Here is a 13,676-nt window from a genome sequence, read left to right as displayed (position 1 = left end):
ATCCCAAAATCCACAACCTTCATTCCAGGCAGTGGCTGTGCGCTTCAATCCAACATCGCACACAGGACAACAGGATCAAAACATCTAACCCGGAAAACCGAAGAACTAAAAGAAAGAAAAGAAACTTCACAAACTACATTTCAGACAGAGGATGAGCTGAGGCGGTGCACGGAGGCTTAATATCACACAAAGAAGGATTATTTTGAACTGTGAATCATGCAAAGCTGTTGCAGGAGATTGTGAGGATAAAATATGGAGGTGCAGATGAGCAGAACCTGTCCACTTTAAACCCAACAGGACTTTTTAGTTATGATATCTGACCAGTTTTTCTGCAGAGCGAATAACAAATGCAAAAAACACAGAATCATAAAAACCGTCAGACACCTTCAGATCTTCTGACGCCCCAGACGAGTTATTACCAATCAATGTGACCTCAGAGACTGGCAGGTGTAACTGTCACCTGTGTGGGGCCTAAAAGGTTTACATTTTCACATCAACATCTGAGCTCCAGACAGCAGGAGGACAAACAGGAAGCTGTTACAGACAGGAAGTGTGAGCAGGGAGGAGTCGGTTCTTACTTGGACATGGTGAGTGCCAGGTTGTAGTTTGCCATCTTGATTTTGTTCTGGGCCTCCAGGTGAGTCATCCCCTCGGTGCTGACGCCATCGATGGCGACGATGACATCACCCTGCATCAGGTTGCCCTGCGCCGCCTTGCTGCCTGGAGAGATCTGTCCAAACACAGAGACGACCACGTGTGAGTCACCTTTCACAGGTCAGCGCGCACTCGTTCATCCTGAAATGGTTTTCCACGAAACAATCCATGAAATGGGAAAAGATTTAATCAGCTTTAAAACGTCTGCACAACCTAATCTGGACACGTTACAGAAACAGCGCGTCAGCACGGTGAGGCCTCAACTTTCACGCTTCAGTTTCTCAGAGGAAAACACGAGAGGAGCTTTTCACAGAGCTGGAAGACGTTTCGATGTTAGACAGAAAAACAGACGTTCCTGCTCTCATGAGTTAGCTGTGAGGTTTTAAAGACAGAAGCAAATCACTCCTCATCACCAGGATTTGGCATTTTGAACCATCCACATGAAGCCCCGCAGTGACGTCATCAGTTCTTTATGTAAGAGCACTTTGGCATCTGCTTGGAACCACACTGTGGGACAGCCACCATTGAGGACACCAAGTCGCATTTTTGTATTTTTGTGTTGAAATTTCATCCCAGAGAAGTTTCAGGTTGCTCTACACACCAACAGAAAGTGCCCTCCTGTTGTTAACGCTGCATCAGCATGGCTTTATTTGGTGGGGGCGGTTTAGGCTTGACTTTAAATTCAGTCTGGGAACAGAAGAAGACGCTAACAGTGACACTGTTCCTGGACACTTTGGGGTTCTGGATCTTTAATATATTTCAATTCAATTTTATTTTTATCTCCAAATCACAGCAGCAGTTACCTCGAGGTGCTTTAGATTGTAAGTTAGCAATAATACAGAGAAACCCCAAACCTCAGTCCCAAGGCTCTGTGGCTTAGCTGGTCAAAGCGCCTGTTTTGTAAACAGGAGCTCCTGGGTTCAAATCCCAGCAGTTCCTTTTAGTACACCTTTATTACTTCCCCCTTTAATCAGGCCTAAGATCCATTGGACTTCATGTGACCCTAACAATTGACATCATGCGGGAGGCTGTATGTGGTCCTCCTGGTGACTGCAGGGATGCACGCATTCAGAGGAAGGTTCCTACAAAACAACAGCCTTTTACCATTTTTTGATAGATGTGTACGATAAGCTAGCATTCTGAGCGTGTTTATAAAATGCTGACCTGCAAGTCGAGACCAAGTGTAAAATCATAATTTATTTGAAAGTGAGACTTTGGATTCCTGCTGAAAGGAAACGGTACAAAAACACAGCTGCTGTGTGAGACGCCAAACAGGCACTGCTGGGATTTGAACCCAGGATCTCCTGCTTACTAGACAGGTGCTTTAACCAGCTGAGCCACAGCGCCTCCTGCATGTGATCATTTCCTGTATCTCACACTGTGATATGTGGAAGCTGTTGTTACGAGTTCAAAATTGGGGATGGAAACAAGAAAAAAAACCACAATAACAACACTGGTCCGGCCGGGTTGAGTCAAACGATGATTTTAATGATCACACGCGTGGGAGATGGACACTGTATGCAGACAGCCTCTGATCTCAAAATGGTGGAGCATTGCTCAAACTTTTATAGCGTCTGGTGCCTCCACCTTATCATAAAAAGCCTAAACATTTACATGCTTTCTCTCACACGGCGTCTAAGCTACGACCTTGGCTCCCTGCTTATCTGCTCCTGCTGAGATGGGGCAGAAAACTCCAGCATGTTCTCTTCTAATCAGACAAATAAGACAATAACTCTCTGTGAACAGTATTTCTTATAACTCAGCAGTATAATGCATCATAAAGCAATGTCATTCATTCACAACAAGTCAGCAGTTTAATGTCATGCAAATCAGTTTAACTAATGCAATAGTTATCAGCTTCTTCTAATTCAGGAGAATAATGCAAACTAAACTACATAATAATTCACAATCTTTAATTAGGGATATAACATGGCATAAAATAACACTACAATCCAACACTGTCCAATCGGGCCTCTTGTCTGTGCTCCATGCCTGGTTGAAGAGGAGCTCACGATGGTGCCCTGATCATGTGATGTCTCACATCATCAACAGTGGCTCAACGATCTTCAGGAGCGCCTCCAAGGGGGACGGCCCCCTCTGGGGGGTTTTCACCTGTTTTAGAAGTGAAGAGTTTCTAAATGTGAACATCTCACGGACAGAAGAAGTCCAGCTGCTGTCGGTTCAGGCTCTCCAGACCAGCATGGATGACCTCTGGCTGCTGTTGCTGTCCATGGTGCTGAAATGATGCTACTGATATTATTAATTATTTCTATATGATATTATTTGAGTAAGAGAGAGAATATGAGATGGTCCCAAAATGGTCCGTCACCCAGGGCGTCTCACCGAGACGCTACGCCTGTTTGTCAAACATCAGGGTGGAGCGGATCAGGGGCATTTTGCAACCTTGCAGCTATACCCACATGGCAGGATTTATGTTCCAGCTCCCCTTTAAACCTCTTACTGGTGATGAGGTGAGAGCCTCCAGTAGTTACTGAGCACAGGGACTGAGCTCGCTGTGGTATCACCGGAGTTTATTAATCAAATACAGAGCAGGAGGATGGAAAAATCAATGGAGGAATATGAAGTGTGAGAGTTGGCTGGAGGATCCTCCATCAGCTTGTTGGATGTGACCCAGCACCCTGCTTCATCCTGCAGCTCTGATCCAATCTTTGTCCAAAAGGATGGCGTGGTTGGTGCACAAATACATGGTTACCATCATTATCTTCTCTCCATGCAGTGTACCATTACTGAGAGCACATCTACCCTCAGACGAGCTTCACTGCTTTGTCTCTGAGCAGTGCAGGGCTGGGACGGCAGAGTCCTGGGAAGATGACAAGCTCGACATCGTTACGGCTCGCTCTGTCCTCCCGAACCTCAGAAGCCTGCAGAAGCTCAGACTAGTCTAATCTCAGTGTTTTCACACACACACCATCTTAACTGATTCAAGGGAGGAACCTTGTTTAAAAAGACCAGCGGCCCAATCAGGGGATAATCAGGGGTCTGGCTGAGGTGCTGTAGCTTAGCCGGTCAAAGCATCTGCCTTGTAAATAGGAGATCCTGGGTTCAAATCCCAGCAGTGTTTTCATATAAATTAAATTAAAGTTTAACTTATCTGACTTCACTGAACCTGCTGATTTAATCTGTTCAGACAATCAAGGTGGGACAGAGAAATGGAAGATGGGTCAATAAACACAAGCAGCAGGACGACTGTCAGCTGTTTAGTCCTCGGTGATTCAGGAATACGATGCCAAACTTGGCTGGTTTGCTGCTCTGAGTCAAAGGAAAACCACAGATGGAGTTAAATGGCATGAACCACATGGATGCACGGCTGTGATTTGAATCCAGGATCTCCTGTTTACAAGGCAAGCACATTAACCTGTTAAGCTACAGCACCTGCTATGAGAAGCTAAAGCTAACATATTTGCTGCTTCTTTAACCAGGTTAAACAATGTTATTATAACTAGGTGATCATATGGTTCAACATCCATCACAGGTCATCAATGGCTGTTCAGTTTTCTCACCAAAGCTGGAATCATTCATTTATACTTAGATGCTCTTCATTATCAGACTTTAATAAAAGAGGCTGATGGAAGGGCTGCTCTCAACATGAGGTGAGATTTAATCTGGGGGAGAGAACCAGTGTTTCTTACATGTGGGGGTGGAAAGTTCCACAGCCTGGGAGCAGAGCTTTCGGGTGGTCTGTGCTGGTAGGAGGGGTTCTGGTAATAATGGGGCCAGCAGAGTTTTGAACCAGTTGAAGCTGATGGAGGGATTTTTGGGGGAGACCATGCAAGAGAGAATTACAACAGTCAAGGCGGGAGGTAACGAGACCGTGGACAAGAATGGACGCAGACTGGGTGGAAAGACAAGGATGTGTTAATGTTGCGTAGATGGAAACAGGCAGAACAGCTGAGATTACTGATGGGAGAGTGAACTGTGATGACATCAAGGCTCTGAGGTGAGGGGAAAACTGTGGAGTTAGTGAGAAATGGTTTGCCTTCACTAGGTTGGATTTAGTGCCAATAAAAAGGATTTCAGTTTTATCCTCATTGAGCTTAAGAAAATTAGAGATGAACATCCATGAACCTGGAGGAGGTTAATGGATGTAGTGATGGAGGAGGATGCTGGGTTAGGAGATGATGTGCTCTACAGAGACCTGAGGGAAGCAGCTGTAAGAAGGAACGGAAGGAAATCTTCAGCAAAAGCAGGAAGGAGGAGGTGCTGTAGGTCCGCAGGTCAGAGCACCTGCATGTAAACAGGTGCTCTGACCTGCTGGGTTCAAGTCCCAGCAGTGCCTGAAGGAGCTTTTTCTACATATTTCACTGCGACATCACCCTGATGATCTGGCTGTAGGAGCTGTCGGCCTCTCTCATCCAAACGTTTGTTTGCTGCTTTCAGCTTTTCTCGTCACGGCCGAGCTGCAACAATGTGAGGCCTGTCCAGGCGGCAGAGTGGCCTAGTTTCACTGGGAGCTGACCTACATACACACACACACGCACGGACACACACACAGATACACGTTAGGGGTGTCCGAAGTGAGATGACATCAGAGGAGGCGGGTCTCCTTCTCTTTATGGTCACTCGTCTCCTCTCTGGACAAGAAAGAGTTAGAACTGAGGCTCTGGACTTTCTCTGACAGCAGCGACAGTAACAGTAGATGAGCTGAGAAAGCAGAGATAAGACGTGTGTGTGTGTGTCGGCGTGTGTGTGTGTCTGTGCGTGGGTGTGTGTCCTTCAGAGGCTAAAAACAGCCCGCTGCCTGTCAGCAGCTGCTCGCCGCCTCGCTGCAGAGATAAACTGCAGCTGATTATTTCTCACATCGATTCATAAAGTTAACTTTTATCTGTTTGCGTCAGGTTTTTTTTGCATGCCTGTGTAACATTTTGTCCCACAGCTGTGGGCTGAGTGGATCTGTGACGGCCACTCCTTCCCGTCGTCCTCACAGTGGTTTTGCTTCATCCTTCAGTCTGAATGTTTGTTGCTTCTTTCTGTCTCTTTTTGATCATCTTCCATCCTCAAATAACCATTTGTGTCACCTTTGTGTGTCCTTGCATGTGTGTGTTTGTGTGTAGGGATTCAATTCTATGCCTTCTAGTTTTTAAATTCTTACTGTTTTTTACTTGTATTGCTTTTATTTATTTATCTTTTTAGATTCAAATAGCTGTACGCTTTATAAATGAAGTTATTATTATTGTTATTTATTATTTGTATCCTTTATTTTGCACTTTCTCTGATTCTTTTGGCCTCCTCACAGTTGATTTCATTTTCTTTGTTTTTCTGTTTTACATCCTCTTTGTGTCTTTTTGTGCGTATGGTTGTTTTCCATTTCTGTGTTGGTGCTTTTTGTTGCTTGCTGCACTCTGTTTGCATCCCTTTTCAGACATTTTGCATCCCCTGGGCTTCAATTTGCACGAGTGATTATTGTACATCTCTTTTAGCATTTCATATTTTGCATCCTTAAATTATCATTTCATCTTTTGAGTTCATTTTGTGTGTCCTCTTCTGTGAGTGCACATCCTTTTGTAGCAGCTTTTCATCTGTATGAAGTTTGTTTTTGGTCCTTTTCCCTCCATTTTTATGCATTTTGCAGGCATATTTTGATCTTTTTCAGCGGTTGTATATCTGGTATGTGCACGTTGTCTCTTTTTGCTAACTCTGCGCCTCCTCACAGTTGTTTTGAATCTGTTGTGGGTCCAGCATGACTGAAGAAGGCCACAGTTGTTTTGACCCTCCTGCTTAGTCTAAAGAAACGCACCTCTGTGCAGTCTGAAAAAGCTGCTTGGTCTATTTGTGTCGATCTCACAGCTGAAACTTGTATTCAACTCCCCGCTGACCTACTAAACCGAGTCCAGTCTTAGTTCACACGTCTTATTTGGGGTTTCCTGAAGCCATTTGGGATCCCCTGACCATCAGCAGCATGTGCAGCTGTGGCAGGAAGCAGCGGGGTCAGCGGGGAGCTCGCCGAGTGCTGAGTCAGCTCCGTGTGTTTGTTACAGCGGGCATCGAATTACCGCCGGCTCGGCTTTCGCCCCGACTGTAAAACTCGAGCGAGCTTTGAGCTGTGAGAGGAGCAGCAGGAACGCTCAGAGCCCCGTGAAGCTTTGTAAGAAAATCACTAATTAAACACAAACATGAAGTAAAAGCACAGGAATCTCTGCTGCGTGGGAACAAAGGTCATTTATGTCTGAAAAAACAGCCACAGAGAAAGACTGATGTGTCCTTCAGCAACTGCAGACTTTCTGGTATTTACTTTTTCATCTTTGATTTCTTTAGCTGAGAACAGAAATGCCTCAAAACAAGAAGAAAGTCTTTGCTTTCACACAAACACACCTCTAGCTGCTCAGAGAGACATTTAAAGATGTGTTTCTAACTCATCTTCCCAACATTTGGGGACAATCCCACAAACGGACTCGGAGTCGATGACGTAAACAGGAGATCTCTAGTTCTGCCTTTCAAACAAACTCACATGTGTGAAAAATATATCACAACAAAAAAGTTTTTTTAATAGATTTTGTAGCTATAGCTACAAAATTCTTTTGTGTTTGCATGAAAGCAAAGAGACAAATGTTCTTGTTTATGAACCTTTCCTCAGTTTGGTCTGAGTAACCAAATCCACAGATCAGACTCTTTAACTTTCTTATTGACGAGTGTGGTTCTGCTACGTATACCAAAACATCATCTGTGTACACTGAGATTTCGTATTCTTCATATTTGATCTGATCTCCTTTGATGTGGTTGTGCTGATGATTCTGTGCTAATAGTAAACAGTACAAAGAGCTGCTGTGCAAAGGTTTGGACAGAAAGACCCTCGAGGTGGTGACACTGTTTTCAAGTCAAAGAAGCAAAGCAGAAATCTTGACGGCATTTTAAAATCAACTCTAAATCAACCTCACAGCCAGGAGGACTCAGCTGTAAGAAGCTGCAGTGCCCTCAGGAGGCGTGCAGCTTAGCTGGTTGAAGCGTCTGTCTCGTAAACAGGAGAGCCTGGGTTCAGATCCCAGTAGAGCATGCTTTACAACAGACCTGGTAAACAGGCTGAATGAGCTTTTATCTCTGGGCTGCACAAATGAAACCCATCATGTTCTAGATTCTGGATGATGTAGACAGCGTTGGCCTGACACTGAAAAAAGCTCCTGCAGTGTGTCCGTGCATATCCTGCTGTTACTAGACTGTCATCTGGACAGGATGACATTAGAAATATTGGCTAAAATCTGCAGAACATTTGGGCTTCTTAAACGCCATCTGTCACCTATTGCATACATAAATCCTTCACTCCAAATAACCTAAATCAGAGATGCTGTTTGTAAAATACTAAAAAACCGTTCAAAGGATAAAAACAGTGGAAATGACCTGGAGATGTTGGCTGTAAAACAAAACTGGAAACTTTTAGAGGGTGTGCAAACTGCGCAGAGACGTTTCCATGGATTAAAGCGGCACGAATCCTGCTCCGTGTGAACACTTCCTCACTGCTGCTGGTCCTTTAGAGGCCACCAGCTGTCACTTTTTCAGCCTCGAATCGTCCCAAACTCCCAGACACGACTTCAGAACAATCGCCGCTGCCGGCCCGAAGGAAGGACTGAAGTCATTTGGCTCTAAATATATTCAAACAAGGCGCTGACAGAGCGCAGAGGAACACTGAGATGGAGAAGATTCATTACAAATCCTTTTAACTTAAAGCAGCAAAGCTTAAAGTGAAGCTCCTGCAGCTTCTCAACCAATCAGGGATGAAACATGCAGACTGTCCGGCACTGTGACATCACTCAGTGGTACACACTGTGGTACACACTGTATGGCAGTTATCTGCTACATGAGCTGGTCTGTGATCCAGTTAAAAAGTAAGAAGTCGTTACTATTTAAATAATCCAAGTGAGAGTCACACTGGACCTGTTTGACCCACACTTCACTCATGTTCAGGGGAAAGGGTGCATCTGTTGGGGACTATTTTGAGCAGCAGATTAATCCACATCTGTGCCGGTGCAGCGACATGCATTTCATTCCTTCTGGAGCTCTGCAGCTCAAAACATTGACGGAGAGATGTCGGGCTTTGAAGGAAAGCTTGGATGGGGAGAATCCTGTGACCCTGCTGATATTCTCTTTGAGCGCTGAGCAGCAGATTGGATCTAACTCAGCCTCGTCTGCCTGTAAATCCCACCTCTTCACCGCCGCTCCCTGAACCTCATGCTCTGAACAATGAACCAGCGAGCAGAGAGGGATGATGGGAATATGAACACTGCTGAATTTCCTTCCTCACTGGTATTAGTTTAAGTCTGTTGAGCATTTGACAGGATGCAAGTGTGTCTGGCCTACAGCAGCAGTGAGAAGGGAAAGCAGACATGTCTAAATCATGGCAGCGTTGGCCGACGGAGCTGCTTTACATGATCCGCCAGCAAAAGTAAAGATGCATTTCATTTTAACCACAGAATCGGTTATCAATTGGCGTCACACGTTCATGTGCAGGAGTCACTGTGAAGGGCTTTTATTGTGAAAGGAAGGAACAGGAAGAAGCTCCATCTGACTTCCTGTCCTGATGGAGCAGCAGCAGGCTGCAGCAGGGTCGTTACAAACCGACTCAGGACGGAAAACGTTGACAGGGACGTGAACTTGGATCCGAGCCGACAATCAGGCAGAAACTGGAGGGTCGGATGGAAAAGGAAGGTCCTCGTTCTCAGTTCTTCACGTAGAGCATCATCGGCACTAGAGGTGAAACGAGGTCCATGTAGCAGAAGTCTGTTAATACTCGTGAATCCACAGTTCATTCAGAACTTTTTGTGTGGTTGTATGGTTGGTGTAACATGACTGTCACATCCCAGAGCGAGGAGCAGAGGTCCTGCCAGCCTCTCCGGGGTTAAACCAGTCGCTGACTCTCACACAGACAGAGGTTCTGCTCGAGTCTTATTTTTGGCTCGTCTCCGGCAACGTGGAAACACCTCCCACCAACTCCGTCAGCGAGGTGCAACCTGAGAGGCAAAACCCGGGGCCAAAAACAGCTCCTCGAACCAGGAACACAAGATTTACTGTTCCTGTACGAGTGCTGCCCTGACACAGACATAAGGTCTCACTTCAATCATCAAGTGAAACAATTTAAGAATAAAAAACTAAAAAGGTTCTGAATCGTGAGGCTTTGTTTCAGCCCTGTGACTGTTCTGGACGACTAAACATGATTTAGTATCTCAAAGAGGACCTCCATCTTTCTCAGCCTGACGGAGGAGCTGCGTAAAGTGCGTGGAGCTGTTAACAAACAGCGCGCTCACAGAGGCTGATGAGCGTAACAGCTGAGCAGGGGGAGCGCTGAAGGTCGGCCGTCCCCGAATGAATGAGTCCTCACAGCGTGTGTGTGTGTCTGTGTGTGTCTGTGTGTGTGTCTGTGTGTGTCTGTGTGTGTGCGTTTTTATCACTGCTGCTGTTGTAGGGTCCTAAATCTGTTCACAGTCATGTTGTGGGGACCTGCGTCTGTCTCTCCTGTGGGAGGACTCGGTTTAAGGTGAATGCAATGATGGAAACTGTGGAGCCGCCAGCAGAGACTTGGATTACAGATGCAGTGAATAACAATGGAAGAGCAGCAGCACCCAAACACAACACAAAACATCTGTAGGCTAAATGTGTGGAACAGAGGCTCACATGAACATCTGGAACATCCTGCCAAGTTAAACAGTTTGAATAAAAGTACAGCAACATATATGAACCCCAGTAAACACAGCTCAGGGTCCAAAACCACCAAAGTCGGCTGGACAATAACTGCAAATCAGAAAGAAACATAAAATGAACCCGAGCCCATCACAAAGAGACGCACAAGAAAACTAACAGAAACACAACAACCCGAAAGGGTCAGAGGCTTGAACTACAAGAAAGACACAAAACTGCCAAACTGAGCTGCAAAAAGACGACTTACAACCTGACAAAAGACACAGAATTACCTGAACGAACCAGGACAGACGCAAAAAACAACTGAACAATTAAAAAAACGTTAAAAAGACCCAAAACACAAACAAACCCCCGAATTTAACAACCACAAAAAGTCTCAAAATCACTAAAAAGAAAAGAAACCCAAAGAATTTAACTACACAACAACTGCACCAAAAGGCAGAAATACCAGAGAGAGAGACATTTAATGACCGTAAAAGGAAAAGAAACTAAAATTAGATGCAAAACTACAGAAATAAGTTGTTCAGTATCTCCAAAACCATGCAGACTAGCTGCACTGCAAACCCAAACAACCCACAGAGACACCAAATAACAGCAAGAGGACAAAAACAATCAGCACTGATGCAACGTGACCTGAAAAATGCAAAACTGCCAACAAGAGGCTACACAAAGCTGCAGCCACAGCTTTTGTCCCAACACATCAGGCATCACATCCAAAATCACCAATCAGAACCCGACACAGAGGTCAAAGGTCATCAACATCCCACCAGCAGATTACAGTGGAGCTGCAGGAACTTCGTCTCTCCATCTGTCCAGAGAGGCGAGGCTCCGAAAGCAACACCAGCTCCAGTTTCAGGCCTCCACCTCTGCTTCGGCCTCCCTACCTGACCGGGGGGGTCGACGGGCTTCACTGATTCAAAAAGAAATCAGCCACACATCAGAGATTATGTCCCAAAGCAGCCACGTCTCCTCAGCTGGACTCGAAATGGAATTAGTCTACAGCAGGTTGAGTTTAATGACTCATGAGCACGTCGAACAGACCCGAGGCTCACACCAGCTCGGATTTTAAATATTAATCATTAAAGTTTCAGTAACAATGCTGAGGGGAATTTTGAGCTTTATTTTGAAAGAATACAGATGACAGGAAATAAGGCAGGACATGCAACAATGGTTTGCATCTTAAACCGTCCCAGCTTCGTCTTTCTAGATTCATTCCCTTTTGTAACACCACTAAGGACTCAGACTGGGACACAGATATCAGAGACTCACATCTGTCAGCCAAACACAGAAATTGGGCGAAGCTGCAGGTGAAAAAGTGCGTTTCCTGTCCGATTTCCTACCCTGGAGATGGTCAGCGGCATGTTGAAGTCCTTGCCCCCCTGCAGCCTGAAGCCCCAGGGCCCGGGGCCGGGCAGCGACACGGTGTAGGTGCTCATTCTTCTTCCACACAACTACAAAGATCCTTCAAAGTCAGAGCAGAGTTTCTGGAACAAAACCCACCGGCAGCTGCAGGAGACACGGGACGGCTCTGAAAGCAGAGAGGCGATAGAGAGAGAGGGCGTGAAGCAGGTGAAGCAATCACGGAGGAAAGAAAAATGAGTGAAATGCACCAACCGAAGAGGAAGAGAACGAGTCGCAGCAGCTGAGAGGAGAAAGAGGAGGACCTGCCTGCTTGGACGGGCTGAAGTGACAGCCTAAGAATAGCCTCAGACAGTGGTGTGGCATTGTGGGGGGGCGGTGGGGTGAGGCGGGGTGAGGCAGGGCAGGGGGGTCTGCAGGGAAAGGAGGGGGGGTGGACTTATATGGCGTGAAAGGGGACACCCGGTATGCCAGGCTCGCCGTGATTCACAGCGGCTAATATAGACCAGCAGATTCTTCTAGACCCTCCTCACTGCCCCCCTCAATCATGCAGCGCCCAGGGTCTCCCACGCATCCAATCAGGGGCAGCGTCAGGAAACGTCTCATTATCTCGGTGGCGATAAAGCCCAAACAGAAAGGCCACGAGTGGAGTGGCACTGATAGCTTAAAGGTCAGCAGGTTCAAATCCCTCCACGGGTCGCTGCCGAAGGCGTCAGCGAGGCCCGAGCCCGACTTCACCCGTCAGGGGAACGCTCTGAGCCTCGTGGACTCAGAAGAAAAGTGTCCACCTGTCAGGACTGTCCTCAGGTTTACCCAGCCTAAAGGACTCCAACACCTACAGAAAACTACAAACATGACCGCCACAGAGAGCCAGTGCAGCCAAACACAGAGCCGATAACCTCAAAGAACGGCAAAGTAATCACACAGAGATTAAACCTCTCAACACCAGATGAAATTTATCTTTACGAAGATTCAAAAGTAAACGATTAATGTCCGACAAAGAGAAGCACGATGACCACAACAGGACTCAGCTGCCACAAATAGACCTCGAGAGGACGACAGCTTAGAGAGACGCAAGACACAAAATGATAACGAAGAGACAAAAAAGCCTCAAATTAGGTGGAAAATGACAAAACGGGACAAAAACCGCTACAAAGACACACAAACAGACCCTCAAAAGACAACAATCCACAAATATTAGCACAAAAACTAGAGAGAGGCAAGAAAGAGCCAAAAACTGCAGAAACAATCACAGAGACAAGCAAACACACACGAGGGAACCTGACAGGACAAAATGAGAAGCCCAACAAAGTGAGTCTGAATCAGCACATTCAGTGTTTTTAAAGGCGACACACGAAGCCCACGAGAGCATACGGGTCAGATGTTATCGGGGTAACACCACCTTCTGCCTGATGGTGGGCAGGGTGGTGTCAGTGCGCACACTGGGAACCAGAAATGCTGTTTGTAGGTGTAATTTGGGGGGCAGAGTCACACCTATAAATCTCACGTTTTTAATTCAGGTGGTGCTCCATGTGTTGTATGTGGTCTTCATTAAATATGATAAAGTCTGTGAACTTTCCAAACACCTGAGGAGGCTGCAGGACTTTAAACAGCCCAGGTACCCCGAGCACACCTGTGGACGCCCCTCTAACAGGTGCGTGTCAGATGGAGTGAGGCACTGTGGTTAAAGCGCTAGCCAGCTAAACAGGAGATTGTGGGTTTGAATTCCAGCACCGCCTGCTTATTAACAGGAAGATGAAAAAGCAGCTCTTCTCTCCAAGCAACAGTGAGTCAAAAACCACCAGAGGTGCAGAGCCCTCACTGCTCACACAGGCTGGGGGCGATCGGCCCTCTGCACCGACTGACAGGCTGATCCCAGAGCAGCGCTGAGCCTGTTATATCACCGGCTAAGTTTAGACTCTGAGAGGCAGAGTGGACTGGGACGGAGCTGTTTAAGGTTTTAGAAACTTTTATTTAAACCATCCATCTATAACAGTCCTTACCAATGTTCCCTCTAAGCT

General features: G+C 46.2%; 1 protein-coding gene and 2 non-coding genes across 9 annotated transcripts in view; 1 reads left to right on the top strand and 2 right to left on the bottom strand.

Annotated features, from left to right (window-relative positions):
• The window catches only part of LOC146560641 (LIM domain-binding protein 3-like), a 36,142-nt gene that overhangs the window by 19,924 nt on the left and 2,542 nt on the right, over nucleotides 1-13,676 (bottom strand). For 6 of the 7 annotated variants that reach the window (XM_085296038.1, XM_085296032.1, XM_085296034.1 and 3 more), the window contains exons 1-3: nucleotides 11,911-12,046; nucleotides 11,637-11,824; nucleotides 579-730 (exon numbers count right to left, since the gene is read on the bottom strand). In XM_085296038.1, the coding sequence (XP_085152164.1) occupies nucleotides 579-730; nucleotides 11,637-11,732 (248 nt within the window). In that variant the 5' untranslated portion in view covers nucleotides 11,733-11,824; nucleotides 11,911-12,046. Of the gene's footprint in view, nucleotides 1-578; nucleotides 731-11,636; nucleotides 11,825-11,910; nucleotides 12,047-13,676 lie in introns of those variants that run through there. The other variant, XM_085296033.1, reaches the window with a different exon arrangement.
• On the top strand, nucleotides 1,520-1,593 carry trnat-ugu (transfer RNA threonine (anticodon UGU)). Its single transcript has one exon. It is a non-coding gene; the product is annotated as a tRNA-Thr (tRNA).
• trnat-agu (transfer RNA threonine (anticodon AGU)) lies at nucleotides 1,928-2,001 on the bottom strand. The gene has a single exon. It is a non-coding gene; the product is annotated as a tRNA-Thr (tRNA).

Source organism: Mchenga conophoros, linkage group LG13 (assembly GCF_057382185.1).
Source record: "Mchenga conophoros isolate Kocher_MC1m ecotype Shallow Benthic linkage group LG13, M_conophoros_male_GT1.1, whole genome shotgun sequence".
NCBI lineage: Eukaryota > Metazoa > Chordata > Actinopteri > Cichliformes > Cichlidae > Mchenga > Mchenga conophoros.
The sequence above is the reverse complement of the archived record's forward strand: the minus strand, read 5'-3'. Positions and strand labels throughout refer to the sequence as shown.